A 25292-nucleotide genomic window follows, 5' to 3' on the forward strand; every position below is an offset into this window, starting at 1 on the left:
GTTTTTATATGTCTAAATCGATAATTGAAGGCAAATGTCTCGTTACAAATGGGACAGCTGTAAGGTTTTTCTCCTGTGTGTGTTCTTGACCATGATCATTTTTCCAAATGAAAAATAAGAGGATGATTCTGTATTGCTTTTAAATCAACTTGAGTTTAAAACAAACATAAGCATACAAACTATATTATTGTTATTTTAATAAGACCCACCTGTCCCCTAAATAATTACAATCAATACATGGATAAATCAAAATTAAATAATTAGTCCCACTCCCCATAAAGACACCCAAATTGCAATATTGATCTAGATTTTGTTTTGTTTTAAAACAAGTCTGCTTACTTACTTACTGAAACATGCTTGATCACACTAAGTACAACTTTGAATGGTTTGACCCCGAAAGGGAACAAGCGGTAGAAAATGGATGGATGGATGGATGGTCTCCTTTCAGTGATCTTTCACTGAACTGCATGATGTGATAGTAGTTTCAAAAAGCCTGCTTTCTGACAGCTCTAACCTTATTCTTTGACAATTTTGTTCCTACATTCTGACAGTGTCCTTTTCTGTCTCTGTTTTTGCACTAGTGATGATGTCAGCGTCTCACAGAATGATGATTGGCCGACTCACCTGGCCCTGCTGCATTCTGATTGGCCTGCTTTTGTGGCCCCTCCTTGTGGTACAGGGCTTCTCCAGACTATGTTCAGATCTGAGCCTCCGCTCTGCCTTTTCTGCTACTCGCTCCAAGTCCATGGAGGGAGGAGGGGAGCATCTGGCCGTCACCTTTGACCAGGTCCATCATGTTCACCATCTGTCTAGACCACATCGAGACCTGAGAACCAAAAAGAAAAAGAAAGACACAATTACTCTCTCACTGCTACTTTTTTAAGCAATGCTTTAACATAAAAAAATATACATATATAAAATGGCAATAGATCTCTTTCTGATTCTAGAACAAAGCATGGAGGTGCGGACAAGTAGTAGATAAACCGGAAGTACGCTCCTGTTTACTCTAGCTTCACACCCACAAACTTGGAACTGCTAAATGTTTTTTTCGCTGAGGTCTGCCTCATGAGTTAAAAGTAGTCATTAGTCCATTACCAGCAGTTAATCTAACGGAACCATCAGAGTCTAGAGTCTAGGGGTCTAGAATAAACACGAAGAGTGAGTCTGGTCAGAACGCCCTCCGTTGAGCCTCGAGTTAAACTCAGAGAGAACCATGGCACTGCCATCAGATTATTTTATTTAGATTCACTTTATTTATGTGACAAATGTGAAACAGGAGCTCATTGGTTATGTATTATTTAGAACAAAATGTTTTTCAGTCCCTGTGATATTTTTTCCCTTCTTTATTCCTTGTAAGCAGCCATGCTTGTTTTGGGATGGACCATGTGTGTCCTTAATTGGCCTGTTAATCATGCACATTCTGAACTCACAGAGATGTCTGATGTAGAACATCTTACTGTACTTTTAAGGCAACAACTGCGACCAGAGCCAGTTGAAATGTGCCTATAGTGTACCTTTAAAACTAGGGAGTGTCTACAGAGCTGCGGCCGAAACTTCCATGTTATTTTGTGCCGCGGCTCCTGAAACTATTTGACCGCGCCGAGTTAGACCGCGCCGGGTTAAAGTTAGGGTTAAGGGTAGGGTTAGGATTAGGGTTAAGGTTAGGGTTAGGGTTAAGGTCAGGGTTAAGGTTAGGGTTAAGGTCAGGGTTAAGGTTAGGGTTAAGGGTAGGGTTAGGGTTAAGGTTAGGGTTAAGGGTAGGGTTAAGGGTAGGGTTAGGGTTAGAGTTAAGGTTAGAGTTAAGGTTAGGGTTAAGGTTAGGGTTAGGGTTAAGGTCAGGGTTAAGGTTAGGGTTAAGGTCAGGGTTAAGGGTAGGGTTAGGGTTAAGGTTAGGGTTAAGGTTAGGGTTAAGGGTAGGGTTAAGGGTAGGGTTAAGGTTAGGGTTAAGGTTAGGGTTAAGGGTAGGGTTAAGGTTAGGGTTAGGGTTAGCCATGAGGCTATATGGCACTGCCGCGGTTCCTGAAACTGCTGGGCCATTTGACCGCGCCGCGGCTCTGCAGCCACGGCCTTAAAACTAACTAGGACTAAACTATTTTTTTTTATTTTTGTAAAGGCTCTTTTAAAACCCTTGTTCTCCCCTCAAAGATAATGTGCGTGTTAAAATTTTTTTTTTACTTTTAAACCTTAAACAACAAGAATAACTTTTCATGTGGAGGGAGAAGGGAGGCATTCTACTATAGACGCCTGTGGGTCATCCAGACCCGAAGATAGCACAAGGGTTAGACAAGACAGTTAAGCGTGAAATGGGGATGAGGTAGAAGGAAGAACATGCAGTAAATAGTTTGAGCCAGCAGAATAGAACTATTAAATACAGCCTTGGATTCTCAGCTCTGTTATATTTCAGAAACCCCTTCACCTCGGTCAGTTTCCTAAGTTTTCTCTGCTTGGCCTGTTGCAGGTGACTGTGGACGTGGGTGGAGACTTTCAGAAGGACACAGGCCTGTTCACCTGCAGGGTCCCGGGAGCCTACTACTTCAGCTTCACTGTGGGCAAATTCCCTCACAAAGAGCTGTCCGTCATGTTGATGAAGAACCGTAACGAGGTGCAAACCATAGTGTATGATGAGGACAACACAGATGAGCGCAAGGTACGTGTTCAATTAGACCTCACCTAGACACCGGACTCCATTTTCTATGGACTTTGGTGTGGAAATTCTGGAGATATAGAGCTTTTAAAATACTGTCATCAGAATGTTCAAAATTCCAGAATGGAGGAAACTGGAGGCAAATTGAAGTATCAAAAATGTAAAGGATTGACTGACTTTACTATTACAAACACAAATGAAGGTAGCGCAAGATCTCATCAATGAGAGCTGAGTACAGCAGATGTAGGCACAATAGATATAAGTAACCGTGCACCTATCTACATCACTGTAGAATAGACTTGGTGGAGTTTCAATGCCAGCCTGCTTAATGACCTTTTATTTAAAGGTCCCATAACATGCAAAATCGACTTTTCAGAGCTTTTAACCTTCTTACATTGCTATTTGTGCTTCATATATGTACCAGAGTAATTTTTTGATTGATTCCCGCAGTGTTTAGCTATATTACAGGCTATCTCCTTTCCTCCAATCTCCAAACTGGACTACAAACTGGACTGGACTCATAACACAGACGCACTGTACAGGAAGAGCCAGAGTCGGCTCTACCTCCTGAGGAGACTCAGGTCTTTTGGAGTGACAGGGCCACTCCTGAAGACCTTCTACGACTCTGTGGTGGCATCAGCCCTCCTGTACGGTGTGGTCTGCTGGAGCAGCAGCATCACAGAGAGGGAGAGGAGGAAGCTGGACAAAGTCATCAAGAAGTCCAGCTCCGTCCTGGGCTGTGCTCTGGACTCGGTGCAGGAGGTGGGGGACAGGAGGGTCCTGGCTAGATTCACATCTATGCTGGACCATGAGTGTCACCCCCTGCAGGACACTCTCTCCGCTCTGGAGAGCAGCTTCAGTGAGAGACTGATCCACCCTCGATGTGTGAAGGAAAGGTTCCGTAGGTCTTTCCTTCCTGCTGCTGTCAGACTTTATAACAAAAACTGTTAGTACTGAACACTCGCAATACTGACCTAACCTAATACTGATGTGCAATTCTGTCATATGTGCAATTGCTGTTGGAATTCATGTGCAATTCATGTGCAACCTATGTGCTGTCGTGACACATATTCATGTGCAATTACTGTCGGGATCACATGCAATGGTATTTATGTATTTATTTATTTATTTGTCTATGGGAGTTTTTATTTATTTATAGGAGATCTTCTACTGAAAGTGTTTTTCAGACTTCCTATAAGTGATCTGTTCTTCTGTATCTACCTCTGTATCTACCTGCGTTGCACCAATGAAATTTCCCCATGTGGGACAATAAAGGAATATCTTATCTTATCTTAATATCTTATCAAACTGACGGGCGGTGGGGCAAGACCGCGTCATAACCCCAGGCACGCGTCATCATCCCCCCTCACCCTCCCCCTCCCATCTCTCCACCCCCTCCAGCCTCCCGCCCCCTTCCCCCCGGCTCCGCGCTGCTCCAGGCTCCCGTGTCTCCCCATACAAGCCCCGGAGTTTTTCTGCTTCGATTTACGACTAAACACGGTTCAAAGAGGCCCAAAACTTCAGTAATGATATCGCACTCTTTACTATTATCACAATGGTGAAGGTTGATGTGGCAGTTGATGCAGCAACCGGGAAAATAAATGGAGAGAAGTTCTATCCGATACCGAAAAACCAGAAAATAAGAGCGCGATGGACATAGACTTTAACTATTATGTTAAGGGTGTTGCACAACACTTATTATTATCAATCATACACTTAGGATAGACTACGAAACGTGAAAAAAGCATGTTATGGCACCTTTAAGGAAAAAATGTCAAGCAACATTTAGGGCTGTATTTTCCCCCCAGTCAGCCCTGACTAGAGACCTGTGGTGGACAGGATATCCCACGGGTCAAATGCTGCAAGATTAGACTGATTTGTGTGGCCTAGCACCCTTGTCACCGAGAGCAAAGTCCCGCCGTTATACGGGGCAGTGTGCACGATGTATGCATGTGTGGGGGAGAGGGACCACTCGCTGCAACAGAGGACCGAGCAGATGGAGATGAGAGGAGGAGAGCTCTGTGTCAGGTGGATATATTCTCACATCAAGGACCCTTTGACCACGAGAGTCGAACAATGCTGGTCAAACTTTTTGAATGAGGCTCAACGCCATGCGAGTGGTGTTCAGAGCTGTCTAAACATGGGCCATTCACGGACTGTCTCATTGCACTAATATGATCGGCAATGGTCTGGACTGGGCCATAATCCAGATACAAGGCCTATTTAAAGATGTACTCTGTATTGTGTGTTTAAGTTTGATTAAAGCAGTGGTTCTCAAACAGTATGATTAAAACTCATCTATCTTTCATATATCTAGTTAAGGGAGTTTTCTTTTGAATCAAGCTGACATTATACAGTAGGATATCATACAATTGTGGTTAACTGAGTTTAAAATGAATAGATACAGATAAATAGGGGTAATTTCATGTAATTTGTTGTGGATTTGATTTATTTACTTCCCCCCCCAATGGATAGGACTCTGAGGAGTAAATATTTCTTCAACATCAACTTTTTTCACACAGTCCGCCCCTGCTTCACAGATCAAGTTGTTTTCTTTGTTAGTGGTTTAAAGCACAGAAATTAATGCTGTAATTTGATTCTTTTAACAAAGCATGTAACTTGGACAGATGTGATACTGGCGTGGCCACAGTGCTTATGTCTGATGTTGTCAGTGTAATCCCTCATTCGTCCAGGAGTGTTCCATTGTAGAAAAAGGTTCAGTTGTAGTCATCTGGACTCAGTTTTAGAAAAAACAAAACGTTTCGACTCTCATCCAAGAGTCATTGTCAATCTGCGTATATCTGAGTTCCCGGTCTAAATTCGCAGATTGACTCTAGTCCAGATGACTACAACTGAACCTTTTTCTACAATACGTCTGATGTTGCCCACAGTGGTCCAAGGGGCCGCTCAGGGAGTTTGTGTGTTTGCTCAGACACGTGAAGTATTAGAGGGAACATTAAGCCCCCAATTCCCACCATCACATTACATTCACCCAAAATCTTTGTCCCAGTCTGTGTGAAACTGGCACACACTAGCACAACACGAGATCCGCACGTACGATCAGACTTTTGGCACTCGGCTCCAGAGCTGTGCCTTGCTTGCTGCACACGACTCATGCAGTCCTTGTTGTCCTGGACCTGGTCTTGGTTTAGTCATGTTAAATTAGCAAAAGTCCACAACGAGGACCTATGCTCCATTAACTGGGGAAACTGGGACTGAGCTTGGCCACACGGATACACAAGAAGTCCGCGCACACATCTGCCTGTAAACTCTCCACACTGGGTGACAACGATCATTGGCCTGGCTGGGACTGTGCGCTTCGGGATCATCCACCCCTGTGGCTGCTGTCTTCCCTTGTTTATGGCTCACAAGTCAAGGTTACAAGCAGAGATGTGTGTGTGGCCTGCGCCATATTCTGCGTTCAGCGCCTCCGCGTTTTGGACTTGGTTTAGTCTGGGTTTAGTCTGGGCACCTCGGGGATGAAATTGAGGTCTCCGCGATGCGCAAACCAAATAAAGGTGAATTAAATAAAGAAACCGCTCGGAGTGTGCATTTCAATATTTTATTAGGAAATTAAAAAGACAAGTGGTGAGATTAATGACCTGGCCTCACAAGGGGGGGGGGGAAATGCCCTTCACCAAACAAAGTTCCTATGAAAGCGATTCAAAATTCAACAAAAGTTATTTGCTTGAAATCTTAGAAAACAACTGGAAGAGAGAACAATCTTTACATCACAAGATAGGCAGAATAACATAATTTTAACCAAACAAGACCTCATAACAGTATTTGCATCCTTTTACCAAAAACTTTTCACCAAAATATCAGGAAACAAAGAAGAAGAAATACATACATACAGTAGAAATATCATCTACTGAAATTCAAAGTACAATCAAAAGACTAAAAAACAATAAATCTCCAGGGAGTTCACTTCAGAGTGGTACAAAGCTCTAAAAAACATACTTACTCCCTTGCTTTTACCAACTGGGCCTTTAAAAAAGCTCATCCCTCCGAGTTGGAAAGAAGCCATCATATCCTTAATACCTAAATAGGTCATTCTAATTCAGAGCCATTCTGAATGTGGATCGTATATACACCTCAATGATGTTTTTGTAAAATTTGTGGTAAAGTATTAAAATGAACAAATGAAAAACGTTTGTGAGGCAATTCTATCAGTAAATATTTGTTTTTGATGAATAAAAAAAATTAACCACCAGGATTTTTCACATTTTGTCTTGTTCTGAGGTTATTCCAGTTTTTCTTTTAAAATCACATCATGTTCCATTTACCTCCATTCTGTAATTTAAAATGTATTTGTTTCTACATTGGGTCCATATTTGAACAATACTCGGACTGGACTTAGAAGCTTGAAAATGTATACTGCCATACTAGGTGACAACATAATCAGATAATGAAGACAGTTTAGTTTTAGGCTATATCTCATCCCTTAGGGCAGGATCAATCTAGCTCACAGCAGTATAAATTCTAGTTTCTCAGGCCAGTTCTGAGAAATATTTTATATTGAAAATTACTTCTGGACAGCAGTCAAACTGTCTCGACTTCTCCTCAGGAATCTCCTGGAAGAAAAAGGATTTACACTTGTAATGCAATGTAATTCTGGACTCTGTGGACATTGGTGTGGACATGTTTGACTCTCTGTGTATATGGATGAGGACATTTTGAACTCTTTGGTCTGTCTTAGATGCAGAGCCAGAGTGTGATGCTGCAGCTGGACTTTGGGGACACTGTTTGGCTGCGTCTCCATGGTGACCCCCGTTATGCGCTGTACAGTAACACGGCGCACTACACCACCTTCAGCGGGTACTCCCCACATGGCCTCTGACATGGTGCTCAGGAGGACATGTTCACTCTAATACTCCTGTTTTTGTCCTTGCAGGTACCTGATATATCCCAGCCTGTACCCAGGGCTTTCCAGTGACTACGACTCTCCACAGGCCAATGAGTTGGATCCCAGCCCCACCATCAGGACAGAGGACACTCAAACGACAAAGGAGAGTCAGGGTGAGTGTGACCTCAGGATAGAGAACTTTAGTTTGTATGTAAGGCCTGCTTAGTCATCAGAAATGGAAGTGTGTCCTTACCCATACACCCTTGCGCTGAGTCATGCACCCCTAATTTTTTGTTAAACTCCTCCTTGCTGTGTACACTAGCAGTGCAATGAGTGGTTATTGGTGTGAATAATAGTCAAAGTGGCAGGTGTTGAGTATTCATGAGTCCAGGGAGAGGGAAAGAAACTGTTCTTGTGGTGGGATTTTCTGGTCCGGATGGACAAGAGCCTCCATACATGAGGGGAGTGGCTCAAACTGTCCATGTACAGAGTGAGAAGAGTGACTGTGAGCCGACCTGTTCGTCTCTGAGTTCTGGAGATGTACAGATCCTAGAGAAACAGAAGTCTGAAGCAGATCACCTTCTCAGCAGAGTGCACAATGTGCTGTAGTCACTGTTTGTCCTGGCTGTGGCTCCAACGTATTGCAGTGATGGGGGTGAGGATGGACTCAATGATGGATGTGTAAAACTGCACCATCGTCTGCGTTGGCAGCTTAGCTTTCCTCAGCTGCTGCAGAAAGTACATCCTCTGCTGGGTCTTCTTGATGAGGGAGCTGATGGTGGGCTCCCACTTGACGTCCTGAGTGATGGTGGTGCCCCCGTGGTTAGTGGAGTCTGTCAGGGCGAGGGAGGTCTGGCAAGTAATGACTTTCCTGAAGTCTATGCTGATATGTCCTATGCTCCAAGGCTGATCCTATGATGATATGATATGCTGAGAAATTTTCCTCCAGCCCTGCCTCTGATCCAACAGGAAGTCAGTGCTCCCCCTGCAGGTGGAGTCAGTCATGTTGAGTAGGGAGAGCTTGTCCTAGAGCAGAGCAGGGAGGATGGTGTTAAATTCAGAGCTGAAGTCCACAAACAGGATCCAGCTGGGAGGAAGTGAAGGACTTGAGGTGGGGCAAGACCTGGCACTCAAACGTCTGTAGTCATAAAATCCAGTGATCCGGGGCTTCTTGGGGACAGAGATGATGATGGACATCTTGAAGCAGGCTGGGACATGGCATGACTCCAAGGAGGTGTTAAAAATGTCTGTGAAGATGGGAGTCAGCTCATGTGCACAGAGCGGTCGGTTTGCGGGTGCAATTGCAGCTGCCTCATGTGAATACTGCTGTTGTGTCATTCATTCACATGCATCAAACAGTCATGGAAAGACGTAAAAAAGAAAAATGTAGTTTTCAAGCTACGACAAATGTTATCACATTTTTGGGGGACTCCCAGCACATGGCCCAGAGGCCCCCAGATTAATATTACTTTGCTAATGGGTTGTTTTTAAACAAATATCTTCAGCCAATCTGCTATGATCTCATACTGTTGTATAAAGCAGGTTTTAAGTCCCGCTGAAGGGAATCTTGTTCATGAGTGAGGGAAAAAATGGAGCGTGAAAAGGAGTTGAAAGGCAAAGCTCTCAATTTACCGGTCAGGCTATTTTCCGACCGTCACATATGGTCATGAGCTATGGGTAATGACCTGAAAGGCCAAGATCGCGGATACAAGTGCCAAAATGAGTTTCCTCCGCAGGATGGCTCAGCCCTCCCTTAGAGAGAAGGTGAAGAGCTCAGTCACACGGGAGGGACTCGGAATAGAGCTGTTGCTCCTCCATGTCGAGCAGTGCCAGCTGAGGTGGCTTGGGCATCTGTTCTGGATGCCTCCTGGGGAGATGTTCCTGGAATGTCCCACCGGGAAGAGGTCCCGCTGAAGACCCAGGACAAGCTGGAGGGACTATGTCTCTCTACTGGCCTGGAAACGCCCCGGGATCCCCCCAGAGGGGGGTGAGGTAAGTCTGGGTGTCCTTGCTTAGACTGCTGCCCACGTGACCCGGCCCCGAATAAGCATAAGAAGATGGTTGGATGCAAGACAAGTCAACTTGTCTTCAGAAAACTCTTCCAGAATGTGGCCGGACATGGCAAAGAGTTGCTACATGTCGCTTAGGAAAAGTTTGAGCTGTAAAAGATACCACACTCAGAGATTACATCTGTGCTGAAGAGCATTCAAAGAACAACCGTTATGTCCCGATGGAGATCAGAACACTGTAAGCTGCTGGAACAAGAAACTACATCACAAACCTGTCCGGGCTAGCTCAACTGGGGAAGGAAGTACCCCCTTCAACATGTACAAGGGAGACACACGCTGAGGTCCAGTCACAGAAGGGTACATTGATGAAGAGTTGTTCTTGAGGAGGTTTGTCGGGCACTTCTCCATGTGGCACCAAGAAACTGCTGTTTGTGATAGATCATGGAGCAATTGCTAGAAAATGGAAGAGGCTAAAGACGACTGTATATCTCACTCAGACTGGAGCTCCATGCAAGATCTCCCCCCTCGTGGGGTATCGATGATGAAAAGAAAGGTGAGGAATCAGCCCAGAACCACACAGGAGTAGCTGGTCAATGACCTGAAGAGAGGTGGGACCACAGTTTCAAAGTATACTATCAATAATACACTATGCCGTCATGGTTTGAAATCATGCATCGCACAGACGGTTCCCCTGCTTAAGTCAGCACATGTCCAGGCCCATCTGAAGTTTTTCAATGGTCATCTCGATGATCCAGAGGAGTCATGGGAGAAAGTCAAGTGGTCAGATGAGACCAAAATACAACATTTTGGTATAAATTCCACTTGCTGTGTTTGAAGGAAGAAGGATGAGTACCATCCCAAGAACATCATCCCTACTGTGAAGCATGGGGGTGGAAACATCATGCTTTGGGGGTGCTTTTCTGCACAGGGGACAGGACGACTGCACTGTATTAAGGAGAGAATGAACTGGGCCATGTATTGTGAGATTTTGGGCAACAACCTCCTTCCTTCAGTCAGAGCATTGAAGATGTGTCATTGCTGGGTCTTCCGACATAACAATGACGCAAGGCACACCCTAGGAGACAAGCTGAAACCCTGTGTTGCTCAGCGACAGCAACACAGATATGTGTGGAGGATTGGGCCAAAATCCCTGCCGCAGTGTGTGCAAACCTGGTCAAGAACTACATGAAACGTTTGACCTCTGTAATTGTAAACAAAGGCTTCCGTATTAACATTTCCATACACATTTGAAATGGACCTATCATGAAAATTCCTGACGTCTCCATAATTTCTAAGTGGGACAACTTGCAAAATGGCTGGGTGTTCAAGTATTTATTTTCCTCACTGTAACAATTCCTACATTCTTTTTCACAAATGAATCTGCCTGTTTGTGGTTCTTTAGTATTAAGAAAACCATCAGTGTCAGATGGAAATGGCATCTGGAGAAAAAGGAGAGTCTCCTCAGTATTTTAACAGCTACACATTAAATGATCAACTTGGATTGAAGTGGAACTGTTTTACTAGTTGTTATAATAGATGTGTGTCTCAACTCACACACAACTTCAGCTACTTTTCTCTTTCAACTGAATCCACAATTTCCATAAATTCACAATGACCATAAAAAATACAGGTGTATTTGTGACTGTCCTTAGTGTTGTATATTATTTGGAGGATGGAAATAAGGTGCAAGTGAAAATATTTAAGAACGTCAACATCTCAGCATTTTCTAATAACCAAACGAGCACCAACCATAGGCCAAAGGATTTCACAAATAATGCTACCAACGCTGGTGAGAAGAGCGCATTCTACCTTGGAACGCGGCGTATAAGGGTCAGAACCATAGCTCCGGATAACTAAAACCCACAATTATCTTTTTTTTTTAGCAGCACCTATACAATACTTGGTAAAGAATAATGTTCAGCAATAATATAGTTCAAAATGCCACTAAATCAACTTTGTTTTATACTAGTAATGTTATTAAAAATGAGCAGTTTTGTGGCCTGTTGAAGATTAAAAAAACTGAATATTTAGCCCGAGGTGTACAGGTCAGGTTTCCCCTTGAAAGTTTTTATTTATAAGATTAAATAAATATTTTGGTCAAAGGGCCACGGTGATTTGTTTCATTTCTTGGTTATAATAACTCCTATTTAAAATATATGTAAAAGTCCTGTTTTTTTTTACAATTAACCTCATATTCTTGATCACACCAGTATAGCAATGCTGAGCTTAGACAAGACGCCAACGTACTTTTCCTTTTGATAGGTGTAGCGTTTTGAACTGGATGAATGTTTTTTGCCTTGCCATACAAATCTTGAGATTGTTTTATTCCACTCGTCAAACTGTGGGGATGGAAATGGGAGAGCCTGGAATAGGTAAAGAAATCTGAGAAAAACATGAATTTGTATTACTTCAATCCTTAGACTTAGACTTAAATATGGGATAAGAGTCCTTTTTTTGAGATAATTTTATATTAATAAAAAGAGGGATATAATTTTGTCCATAATTGTTGATGGATCTTAATGTAGGATTACAGCCAAATACCTTAGTGATTCTATTTGCCGCTTAATGGGTAGATCTTTCTAAAGGGCAAAGGGTGTCCCCAAAAGAGATTTTTCATCATTCATTTGTTTTGCATTTATTTAAAAGATAATATAATTAAAACCATGAGCACAAAATAGAGAAGGCACTCACTACATGAGCTGCATTTTCTATTTTTCCTCGCTAATTCAATGCAGTTTGAAGCCTAAATTGTGTGCTCAAATACCGTAATGTATTCAATTAAAAAAAATAAAAATGTAATGCCCAAAATCACAACAATAGAGGGCGACAGTGAAAAAATATTAAACAATGTTCATGGGGACAATGTTCATCGGGACAATGTCCCCGCATCCCGTGTCCATAGACAAGATGTCCCAAGGTCCCCCCTCTTGCTCAGGCCTAGAAGGCCTAGCACCAAAGCAAATCTCTGACATGTTAATGCCGTATGAACCATCTCGTACTCTGAGGAGCTCAGGGAACGGCCTCCTGTGAGACAGAGGATGTGAGACAGGCCTCTACTCTTACAATGTGCAAATCTAAGCTAAAAACAGTTTTGTTTAGCTGTGCATTTGACTGAAATGATTTTAATGCATATTACCTGTTGTGTAGAGCACGTTGAATTACCTTGTATACAAATTGTGCTCTACAAATAAACTTGCCTTGCCTTCAGTTGTATGGCGAGTCAGTGAGAGGATCAGAGGGGGACAGTGTAAGAGAAGGGGGGGGTTTCTACCCCCATTTTCCCTATGATTTCTGTATAGCTGTTTCACTCACAAAATTAGCCAACTCACCTCATAAAGGCATCAATTAACCCCAATTATTGAAACAATTTCAACGAGCAACATATTACAGCTTCAGTACTGCGGGTAACTACACAAAACAACATGTCGTTAAAGTCACTTGTTGAATGTTTTCTGCGTTGCTGTTTTCCTGCTGCACACGCGCAGTTTGAGCACAGGATCACAATCTGTTGATTTATCTGGTTTTAATACAGGTTTATTCAGTGCAGTTTAAGCCTGTGTTGTCCTCAGAGTGCATGCGCAAACCTCTAAAAGAAGCTGCTTTCTGCTCTGGTTCTAAAAGCTCATGATAGAGAGCGGAACACTGTGGAAGGAGGGAATCAAGCTCCCACAGTACTGCTCAGCGGCCTGTAGAGGCCACTGAAAACAGAGTGACTTCAGCCAGGCTTCGTCAACAGAATAGCAGTTTCCGATGCTATTTATTATTTTTGATAAAACACCAAAGTAGAAAAAGTTTCAAAGGTAGTTATCAATGTTTAAAAAAAAAATTCCATCCAAAAGTGATTTTCAATTTCCAGAGCTGGCCTGAGCAACATGACTCTGTAATGCTCTAAGCTGACTATCCCCTGTCCTCACCAAAAACACCCAAAGGTTTATATGCTCAACAATTACTTTTAATGAGGCTTTGATTGGTTGGCACTAGCTGATTATTCATAACTTGCTTTATTTGTGGGCTAATGCTCATCATTATAGGCACAAATACAATGAACTGGTTCCTGAGTCCCTCAGATCTTCCTGGAGTTGAACTGTTCTAAAGGGAAGGGGTCTATTCATTTGGATGACGTTTGCCCATTCAGAAGATATAATAATTGGTTTCATTGTGTTAAGTGCTATGTTAATCATTCTGACACTCATGGATAGTTCTAAAAGGATAGGCTGACGGTTTTGTCTTTCTCTGATAGATGCACACAGACACACAGAAGAGCGCAGAGAGAGCTCAGAGGAGGAGGAGCCAGAGGAGGACCCTCGTAGCGCCTTCTCTGTAGGACGCACCCAGAGTATTGTGGGTGTGACCAAGACGGGGCTTCCGCACCACCGACCAATCAGCTTCGACTCTGAGTTTGTGAACATCGGACGGGACTTCAACATTTCATCGGGTGTGTTCCTGTGCCGCGTGCCGGGCATCTACTACTTCTCCTTTAATGCAGGGAAGCTGCCAGAAAAGAGGCTGTCGGTGAAGTTAATGAAGAACCAGATGGATGTGCAGACCATGATTTATGATGACAGCCGTGGGCAGAGAGCACTGCAGAGCCAGAGCCTCATGCTCTCGCTGCAACATGGAGACACAGTGTGGCTATACTCGCACCAGAGCCAGGGCTTTGGAGCCTACAGTAACCACGCCAAGTACATCAACTTTAGCGGCTTTCTGGTCTACCCTGACCCAGCAAACAGCAGGCGCTAGTCCTTTCAGCAGCCCTCAACATATCAGCACAGAAACATTCTCCATATCAATCTATATACATGAAAAGACATACGGCATATGAAATAAGAAATAGAGGAATATGAGGAAATGAATGAAGAACCCTTGACTTGAGTTATTTGTTGTCTCCTAAACACTGTACTGACCATAAATCTGAATCTTCCATTCATTTATATGACCTTTGAATGTATGAGTCCAACAGGGGTGCACTGAATGTCTGCTGAGGTGTGTGGCTCAAAGGCACAGGGCAGATCAATGGAAGGCAAGTGCTTTGCTTCATCTCACGTTTACATGCAGGCCACACAGTCCTATAAATCTTAGCGATAACAGGAATTTAAACTGCAATTAAACCCATGTCCCTGACTCTGAATTGCAATGGACCAACAGCTGATAATTACCCAAATGTTTAGAGGCGTACGCACAAATTTTAGACCAGCAAAGACAAAATACCATCCCTCCATACTCTTGTGTTACCAATAACTTGCCGACAATCCCTTTTTTAATTTTTAATTTAATATTTTTTTATGTTGACAGATTACCACAATGCCATACAATAAGCATGTGTAGGTCTGTCCTCAAGCAATGAAAGACATCATTAAAACAAAATTAGTGGATTTGCAAGGGCACAACGACGTTTATTAAAGTCAAATTCAACACATCGCTGCTACCCTACATCTACCCCTCAGCTACAAAATAGTGGTTATAACGAAGGAAAATTATTTTTTTCAAAACATGCATCTTAAAGTGCATTTCTCTTTAGACTCCCAGTCACTAGTTGCGTAGTGCACACAACACACCTAAACAAGTGTTTGCTATGGGATTGCAGGGAGGAGATTAAATCTAATCAAAACTAACGTGTTACTGATTTGATAAAGTAACTTGAGGAGTACTAGATTACATGAGTGCACAAAACTAATGCGTTACGTTCCTTGTTACTCTAAAAAGGTAATTTGAGTACTCTAAAGTATTACCAGCTAACGCGTTACCCCCAACTCTGGTCCCTCCAACGTGTACTGGGTCTTCCACTGGATCTCCTCCTGGTGGGATATGCACAGAAAAATCGAGAGGGGTCTGGCTTTAACTTACTGCCCCAACAGCACAGAATTGACATCCAGTTTGTGGCTGAAGGTGACACATTTTGCAGTACATGCCTTCCAACAATCGTCCAAAACATATGCCCATTCCATGTCAGCTGCAGCCACAGCTCTACTCTGAGCTCTTACCTTTTCTCTAAAGGAGAACCCTGATGAAAGGACATTCTTAAAATGAATAGACAATAGACAATATTGGACTGTATGACCTGCATATGAAGAAAAACCCCACAGAAATACGCTCTGCAGATAAAAGTTGTGCATGCTTTTTCTCTGGGTGGTCAATCATGCTCAGGGGAATTTGGAAGGATACGTTACACACCCACATGTCATTGTAAAGTATTAAAAGTGTGTGGCATTGACTGGCCAAGCAAGACAGCAACAGTTGAGCACCTCCTCCTAGGCAGACAAGTTGGGGCAGCACAGGTCCTGATGGCGCCAATCAAGTGTACCCACAGCTCAGTGTTCCTACCATTCTACAATATCTGACTGTGCCCTTGTTGAGTTCTTGTGGGCTGACAGTTGGAGAATGTGCTGTATGGTCAGGTAAGGGGAATATTTCGTTAGGGGCTGTGAAAAATATCTATTTGAAATATGGAGACAGGGTTGTGGGAACATGGGTGTAGAGCATGATGTAGATCTTCATGTAGTGTTAGTGATAAGACTTATTTGAAGAAACACATGCACACAAATCAATAACCACGTCAAACTTTAAAGGCGCTGTACCTGATTTTTACTGTTTTGAAATGTGAAAACAAAAACTAGTTTATTGCATGCAAATAATCAGGTACCTAAAGTAAAATCTGTTTTGCCCCAGATACAGTGCATCAGTCACTTCCAAAATGGATTAAATTCATCAGTTGCCACAAAATTCTTCGAACAGTACCCCATAATGACAATGTTGAAAATGTTGTTCTAATAAAATGTATTATATATATAAAAAAGCACTTGTACACAAGTATTCACAGCCTTTGTTGAAGCACCTTTGACTCCAACAACTTGCCTAGTGAACATCGGTTCACAGACATTTTGTTTCTCATTGTCTGAAGGTCCTTCAGGTACTTTTTTGTGAACTCCAGATGGACTGGCATGTGACTTTTATGGAGGAGTGGCTTCCATCTGGCCCCTCTATCATACAGGCCTAACTGGTGGAGTGCTGCAGAGATGGTTGTTCTTCTGGAAGGTCCTCCTTTCTCTACAGAGACACGCTGGAGATCTGTCAGAGTGACCATCGGCCCTTCCCCCACCCCCCGATTTCTAAGTTGGGCCGAGCGGCCAGTTCTAAGAAGAGTCTTTGTGGTTCCAAACGTTTTCCAATCACGGATGATGGAGGCCACTGTGCTTGAGTTTCTGAACCCTTTCCCCAGATCTGTGCTTTGATGTGTGCTTTTCCAAATCCTGTCCTATCACCTGAATTATCCACAGGTGGACTCGAGTCAAGTTGTAGAAGCATCTCAAGGATGATCAGTGGAAAAAGAATGTACCTGCGCTCAATTTTGAGTGTCATGGTAAACGCTGTGAATACTTATGTACGTGTTGAAAAAGATTCAGTTTTAGTCATCTGGACACTATTTTTACATAAACACCTCTCATCCAAGAAGCATTCTCAATCTGTGGATCTTGTCTGAGAACTCAGATATTTGTCCAACTCTGAGTATGCCCTGCAGTTCAGTTTGGCTATACCCTAACCCACGTAACTACAGGGTAATGAGTCTTGTGTTACAGTGTCTACATTCAAAGTACTCAAATCACTTTACTACGTAATGTGGGAGAAGTGTCTTGCCTAACGACACAACTACAATTCCTCTAGCGCCCCCATGTGGCACTTGGTGTTCCAGCAATCTCCCATTCAAGTACTAACCAGGCCCTGCCCTGCTTAGCTTTTGGCTTTGGCAAGCAGGTTTGGACTCAATGGATGAGAGTTGTCTTTGTTGTTTTTTTAACAGTGTCCAGATGACTACTACTAAATTGTTTTCTACAATGGAACACTCCTTGGTGTATATTGTAAAAGCATCTGTCTGGTGGATAATGAGACCACAAAACTTTCTCTGAATCTAAATATAAAGTGTTTTATTCTCAGGGAAGCAGGAAGTGCGTTGTTAGGATGCTAATATTTGTGAGCTTTACCCGGTATGTGAAAGCTCATTCTGGGCGAGGCTGGGAGAGTAGTGAAAAGTGCTTATGAACTCTTTGCAGTGAATATTTAGGATGCTGGGAATGCATTAGGCAAGTGAGCGGACTGCTGTAAAGATGATGAAATTAACTTCGGTTTGTTTTTTATAAAAATCAGGTACAATGCCTTTAACTGTTAGATTGGTTGTCCTGGATTATGGTTCATATCTCTTCAAGTACTGGACCTATGCACATGAAACGTCTTCTCTAAGTACCACCTAAGACAATGTATTTTTCAATTACCCTTACAGTGTCCCCTGCCCTCCATCTCAAATTATGACATCAATCAACCTACTTTATTAAAAAGTGTCCCTCAATAGACTTCACAAATGCACATTTTAGTAAACTTTCACCATTCAACTTTTTCTTATCAAACATTATAAAGAGCACAACTTCTCTTTCAAGACAGACCTAATAACAGACATTCAGACATTTGGACTTAACAACCAAATGACAGAGGAGCACACCAGGGACTCTCTAGGCTTGTTTTCACTGGTTCACATTGGAGCTGGAGTTCTGGCCTATTTAAGCATTCCAGAATGAACCCTGAGAGGTCCAGAATATTTTCTTTACAGTGCATAATGCATCCAACATTATCCAAACCCAATGCATTACATAAAGAGTGGCTAAAAGAAGAAGTGAAGTAGATGCAGTAAAGATGAGGAAATAGTTTTATGTTTACTCTAGCTTTAGCCACATCTCACAGCACCACAAACTTGGAATTACTAAACATCTTTTTGTGATTTGCTGAGATTAGCCTCATGATTAAATAGTAAGGTAGTCACAGATCATATAGATTTGATTTATTAAGAAAACACTTATTTTTGCTGCTATTTTGCCATTAAAGAACCGTTTTAAAGCACTCCTAACTGAACCGGTCTGGGGATCAGGGCCAATCGATAGGTGGCTATAAACACGTTGGACATTTGTACAGGCAGGAAATTAAACAAACTGTGAATAAGTGTATGTGTTCTCCTGTCTTCTGCACTCCTCACTGACCACTTCTGTGTCCAGCATGCGTGTGTGTGTCCAATATGTGCTGTGTTAGTGTTCCACGTGAAATCTGCTGCATGCACACAAAAATGTCCTCCAAATGTATAAGAACAGAAATAAAATGTGAACTGTGAAACAAGGTACGGGCCTTGTCTTCCATCATTCATGCAAACACTGGAGAAGACTCTAGTCTAGATGCTGGCAACTTCTAGGAGCAGGTCTCCTGCACGGAGCACGTCACTGCAATTCAGTGTCACTCAGAATCAGAATCAGAATCAGATAAAGGTTTATTGACATTTGTCGATAAACATAAAATTCGCAGACATAGGAACTTGTCCTGGTGGTTCGGTGCAACACAGACGACAAACACTTTATACAAAATATGAACACTTTATACAAAAAACTGCATGATATGTACATAATAAATATAAGGTTATGTAGTGCACTGGGCACTAACCCTCTCAAATACACCATACAACTGGCTCAAGGATGGAAAATGCAGAATTCATTTCCCTTACAAGGGATAAATAAAGTATACCTTACAATGTCGCTACAGTTTTTATTTTATTTTTTATTATAGACCTATTAAGTTAATATTAAAAAAATATATTAAAATGGAAGTTCAACAATGTTGTTGACAACGGAGGGACACATCCCATCAACTAATAGTCTAATAGCCAGTTTTTACAGAGCCTAAGTAGTAGTATGGGGTCAGTGCACCTGGTCATTCACAGACTCACCAATAAAAGAGGCGCTACATCGATGAGTTCGCCCTTCACAACTCCTCCCACCTTGATGTCAGACGCCAGAGGAGCCAGGTCACAGCAAAGAGGTAAAAGGACCACTGACTTCCGGGCATGGTGCAGGCGTGACTAGCTACACTACTACACCATTCTCCCGACAGTTGCTTTTAAAATTTCCATTTCACCCACAAAACCCCAAGACATTAGGAGAGATGAGTAAACATGGAAAAAACTAGGAAGGTAAAGCTTTGGGAGCTAAACAATCAAAGCTGACGAACAGCGGAAAACAATCCCTCTCACAGGTTAATGATGCTAATGCTAACGCGGCTCCTGAAGAGACCCTCCCCGATGCACAGACAAGCCTCATTCCCGGTGCGGACTCGCGGGTCCACGCAGGGCGGACGGAGGAGATGACATACAGTAATTTTACAGTAGCTTTGAGAGCTGAGGTGTGAGCAAAACGTGATAATCTCTTTGAAAAAATAGAAATCGATGTAACAGGCGGGAGGAGACGGCAGGAGGAACAACGTATTTCAGACAATACGGATGAGTTGCGGGAGCTGAATGCTTGTTTGTGTTGCATCGAATCACCAGGACAAGTTCCTATGTTTGTGAATTTTGTTCATTGACAATGGCAATAAACCTTCTTCTGATTCTGACCCTGAAGAAAGAGCAAGACTCGGGATTTGGAGTCCAGATCTCGCAGAAAAAAAATCCCAGAGGGAGACAACACTGAGGGCTTTCTGGAGACGGTGATCCCAAAACTTGTAACTGGAGTTGCGGTCCCCTCCATTACCATAGAGAGAGAACACCGTCTGGGTCAGAGAAGATAAGACAAGCCATGAGGACAGATAAATTAGGTTTCTTAACCACCATGAGAAGGAGCGTGTCATGAAGGCTGCAGAACTTAAAGGAGCCCTCCAGTACAAAGACGAGAAAGTTATTCTCGCACAACAGCTTTTTATTTCTGGCAGTTCTTCTGAGGACTTTTGAAGGTAAAAAACATCAGCAGTGGAATGCTACATCCAGAACACAGCTGGAGAGGGAGATATGGATCCATCAACATGTGCTATATGAGTATTATTAATGGTCACATTATAAGACATTGATCTTGTTTTGATGAGACTGATGTTGTTGCTTTTCTATGTGCCACTGACCTTATTGCATCTTATGAAGCATTCTTGTGATTATGAGGATGCTAAACAGAAACATTACTCTGGTTTTCTTTTTGCTTATTTTAGTTCATCATATTGTCAAAACAATAACTGGTTGTCACAGTGATAATAATGGTATTTACATATATACATGCTATATACAGGTTTGATTGGTTTTGTAGTTTTTCCTGGCCGAGAAGGAGGGTCTAAGGACAGGGGACCCTGGGACATTGCCAAGTCCCTATGAACATTATTTAATTTGTTTTTCACTGTTTCCCTCCGAGACAACGGCTGTTGTGATTTTGGGCGTTACAAAAATAAATTGAATTGAATACATCTGAGTGTCAAATCTTATTGATTTGACACATAGTGTCAGTGCTAAAATGAAAAAGTGCTAAAAATTTGGGATAATGGGTTTGTGGGAAATTGGATACATATAGATAGGATGGCGGTGGAGCGTAGTGGTCTTGTAAGGTAGTGTATACAGTTCTTTGAGAGAATTGGTACCGGGAGTAGGCTGGGAGACATTCAGGGGGCCCTTCACTAGGAATGGACTAGGAAAGGAAACCTTTTTGGTTTTAATTTTATCTTTTCTTTTGTTTCATGTGTGTGTGTATATATATATATATATAATATATATATATATATATATATATACACATGTATATATATTAGGGCTGGGCAACAATTACAATTTTTAATTGCGATTAATCGCATTATTTCCCTGATTAATCACGATTAATCGCATTTTTACGTGCAAAATTCTAAATTAATTCAAAAGAAGTGTAAAATGCATCAGCATTTTTATTCAGTAGCAGTTAAAATAAAATATGAAGTATTCACTTGCCACAAAATCCTGAGCCACAATCATTAAAGATGAACAGGCCACTTCGGAGGTAACGTCAGAAACATTGTTATCTCATTAAACATTAGACACTCAAAACACATTTTAGGAGCAGCAGAACCAGTCTAGTACCAAATGTCCCTAAACCAGAAAACACTTCAGTACAGTTTCAGTTTGTAAATTCTTAGAACTTGACACTAAAGCTCCATAACATTAGTTGTGCAAACAAACACTTAACCAGCTAAATACAAATAAATACATTGTGTACATTTTAACTTAAACAATGTTATCAAACACAAAACTAAAGCTTATTGCCATTGCCAGGGCATTGAAAAGAACCAGAAAAGTTTGTAGATTCCTAAAACTGGGTGTTTTTTTACTCCTCTGCACTAAGCCAGTTGCTAAAGCACCAGATTATTCACGTTTTCATCTGATAAAGACGCGCGCCGGGCCCTTCTCGCGGATCTCCCCAGCTACGGCGCCCGTCTGGACCTGCTCACGCGGGCCCCCGGCGGGTTGCCTCGGCTGGCGCCTAGCAGCTGACTTTGTAAAGTTAATAAACCAAAGCCATGGTCCAACATTAAAATCCATTTACACCACGAGAAAAGCAGCACAGCACAACTCCTCCACTGCGCATGTGCAGGACGACTCGGACGCACGTCTGCTGCTGAGTGTATTCTACATGAGTCCGGCGCGTCGTGAACGCGCGTCCGGTGCGTTTGTCTTTCTAATGTACACGTGTTCAAATTCTGCGTCGGGCGCGATTCGTACGAGGCTTTAGAACTGGTGCGGACCAGGGGAATCCGACTTGGCGGGCCGGATTGAAAGGCCCAGCGGGCCGGATGTGGCCCGCGGGCCGTAGTTTGCCCACCCTTCTGCCATACTAATATTATAGACTTCGATTGCAAACTACTCTGAGGTAATCCTAATCTGTGGCGGCGATTGGAATCTTCTTGTTCAACCTACATTAGAAGTATCAAACTCAAGGCACTGGAGGAGCAATAAATTGCAAATTCCACAAGTTGATGACGAATATATGATATGTGATTATCATGTATATGTATATGTGATATGATTGACATCTGGAGATGAACCCTAGCACACGCCAGTATACCTATTTTTCTAATCCACAACACAATCTATGCCAGAATAGACTACTTTATTATTTTCGATAAAGACGGATAAATAATTACTGAGGCAGAAATAGGCACAATAGGAGTGACCATGCTCCTATCTACATTACTGTAGACTTGGAGGAAAAATATGAAAACACACTTTGAAGGTTCGATGCCAGCCTGCTTAAAGACTGAACGCTTTGTTTAAGGAAAAAAAACAACATTAAGACTTATCTGGAAGAAAATTGTAAAGGGGAAACTTCCCGCCCATCATCTGGTTCATAGCCATAGCCTCTGCAAAAAATAAAAATATAAAAAAGGGTGAAAAAGCTAAATGATCTGCAAGAAAAACTAAAAATGATGGAGGTAAATCATGCCAAGAAGGGGAGTATAGCGGCACGGCTATATAGCCTCATGGCTAACCCTAACCTTAACCTTAACCCTGACCCTAACCCTAACCTTAACCCTAACCCTAACCCTGACCCTAACCTTAACCCTAACCTTAACTCGGCGCGGTCAAATAGCCCAGCAGTTTCAGGAGCCGCGGCACAAAATAAGCATGCAATTTCGGCCGCGCGCCGCGGCTCTGAAGACACTCCCTTTAAAAAAACTCAGACCCCTCCTAGTTGGAAAAAAGCTATCATAACCTTAATACCTAAAAAGGCGAAGGGCCGGCTCAACTGTGCCACATATAGACCCAGTTCTTCTTTTTTCTAGTTTCATAAACAAATAGATAATACAAAACACAAATAGAACAAACAGAAAACAATCAGAGAGAATAAATTAAAAGAAAAAACAAGTTGATTTCAACCAAACATAAATACAAACAAAATCTCGGCATATTTAAATTAAAATAGAGTCCCATTTGGGCCAAAGTTGATAAAATTTGTCCATTTCCAAATTACCTCTAAATGTAATTTTTTGATATCAGTCTCAGTGGTTAGAGTTAGGGATCAGTTCAGTCCTTGATTGTGTGCAATGTTTGTGTCTATTTCCTTGAACAGATTGCAAGTGAAATTAAATATGAAATATTGTTTGATAGAATAAGTAGTCAGAAGCAGAGGATAGTGCTCAAGCTGCCATACTTCCCCCAACATAGTTGCTCCTAAGGCAGCGTAACTGAAACTGTAGGTGTTTATTTCTGTTCAGGATATATGAAGACAGACAACGCGCTGTGTTCCGTTACCAGCGTTACTACCTCGCACCTACACACATGCGCACAACAATTCACTGTATGACACATTCAGTGACTTAAAAGAACATGAAAAATGAATGCATGCAAAACCGTGTACAAATAAACATTGTCACTGTAATGTCATACATCAAAAGAAAACTGATCAGTGATCAAAGGTAGAATCACTTTAAAATAAAACAACACTTAAGGCACTGTGTTTCTCAAAATCAAATCAGTAATACAAAATATACTACGAAAAATACCCAAATTATCCTTATACACATGTATAGGCAAAATATCAACATATATCAATTACTGTATGAACACAGTTATGTGAAAAATTTGAACACCCAAAACACCTTTTTTCCCCTCTTAAATATCACTCTCTAAACTGACTCATCATAGTCACTCAGGTACGCCGGGCGTCTCCTGTCTTGCCTGCGGGGTATCTCTGAACTGGAATAGTGATTTCCTCATCTTCACTGTCAGAAGTTGGGCTGATACATTGGGCATTTGCATTTATCTTTTTTGAAGAAAGAGTTCCTTGTGATTGAATGTCTGTCACTTCTGGCAGTGACCATGGAGCCATTGATGTGTGTGAGGGATGTGGGATCACAGTTATAAGGTGTTGTCAGCTTGTTTAGTTTTGGCTGTGGATACAGCACTGTGTCACCAACAGAGAGCAAGCTCGGTGGCATGATGGCGTACATCTGCGTTTTCTTTGATCTTAGCTTTCGCTTGCCGATCACGCTCTCAAGCGACATGGTCAGCATTACTTTGAGCAAAATTTGAGAGTTTTGGGATTTTGGTGTAGATCAGTTCTGCTGGAGATGCTTCGGTTGTGCTGTGTGGGGTGGAGCGATACTCACAAAGAAACATGTTCAGTGTCTGTTTCCAGGGAATGCTCTGACTCTCTGTGACACGTAAGTTTTTTCCAAGAGTGCGCATGAAATGCTCTACTGTTATTATGTGCCATAAAGTTGACATAGTCCTCAGCTACTTTGGTCACTTTTGTGTGTTCCCCGGTCTACGTGGAGACAGGATGTCTTGACATGTAGTCAGCTGGGTTTTCAGCGCCGTTCCTGTAGACTACACGGAGATCGATGATCTCAAACCCCATCATTCGATCTGTGCTGGTGGCTTGGAGCGAGGGTTGTTCCAGATCATCTCCAACGCCTTGTGATCTGTAACGAGGGTAAAAGAATGCAAATACAAATGTTCATAACTCCACACTATTGCAAGTGCTTCTCTCTCAGTCTGTGAGTAACGTCTTTCTACATCACTAAGTGCACGGCTGGCATATGCTATTGTGAGTCTTTCCCCCTCTTTTCCGAGTTGATAAAGAATAGCCCCCAGACCAACAGGATTAGCATCAACGACCAGCTCTGTGTGCTTGAGTGGATAAAAATATGCCATGACGGTGTCACCAGTTAAAGTGTCTTTTAACACTTGTAGAGCTTCATCAGGTTCCGAGTTCCAATGCCAAGGTGTGCCTTTCTTGGTTAAATCGCGAAGTGGGGCTGAGATGGAGGCAAAGTCTTTGACAAGAGCAGTAAGTGGCCATGCCAAGTAAACTTCTCACTTCTGAGGGTTGTCTGGTGCACTAACCTCTTTGATGGCAGAAACTTTCTTGGGGTCAGCTGATATCCCACCAGCCTAGAAGATGAATCCAAAGAACTCTTACTTGGATTAGTTGAACTCGCATTTGTCTCTGTTGAGGGTGAGACCTTTTTCTTTTAGTCTGTGAAA

General features: G+C 42.3%; 1 protein-coding gene across 1 annotated transcript; it reads left to right on the forward strand.

Moving 5' to 3' along the window:
- The first annotated feature begins 580 nt into the window (after window positions 1-580).
- c1qtnf4 (C1q and TNF related 4) lies at window positions 581-14641 on the forward strand. The gene is made up of 5 exons (XM_072460535.1): window positions 581-787; window positions 2459-2647; window positions 7344-7462; window positions 7539-7663; window positions 13740-14641. Exons 1-5 carry the CDS (start codon window positions 584-586, stop codon window positions 14237-14239), a joined length of 1137 nt encoding a protein of 378 aa, XP_072316636.1. The 5' UTR covers window positions 581-583; the 3' UTR covers window positions 14240-14641.
- The last annotated feature ends 10651 nt before the right edge of the window (window positions 14642-25292 follow it).

The sequence above is a fragment of the Eucyclogobius newberryi genome, unplaced genomic scaffold (genome assembly GCF_026437365.1).
Source record: "Eucyclogobius newberryi isolate DKJ021-1_F unplaced genomic scaffold, fEucNew1.0.hap1 SCAF_3, whole genome shotgun sequence".
NCBI lineage: Eukaryota > Metazoa > Chordata > Actinopteri > Gobiiformes > Gobiidae > Eucyclogobius > Eucyclogobius newberryi.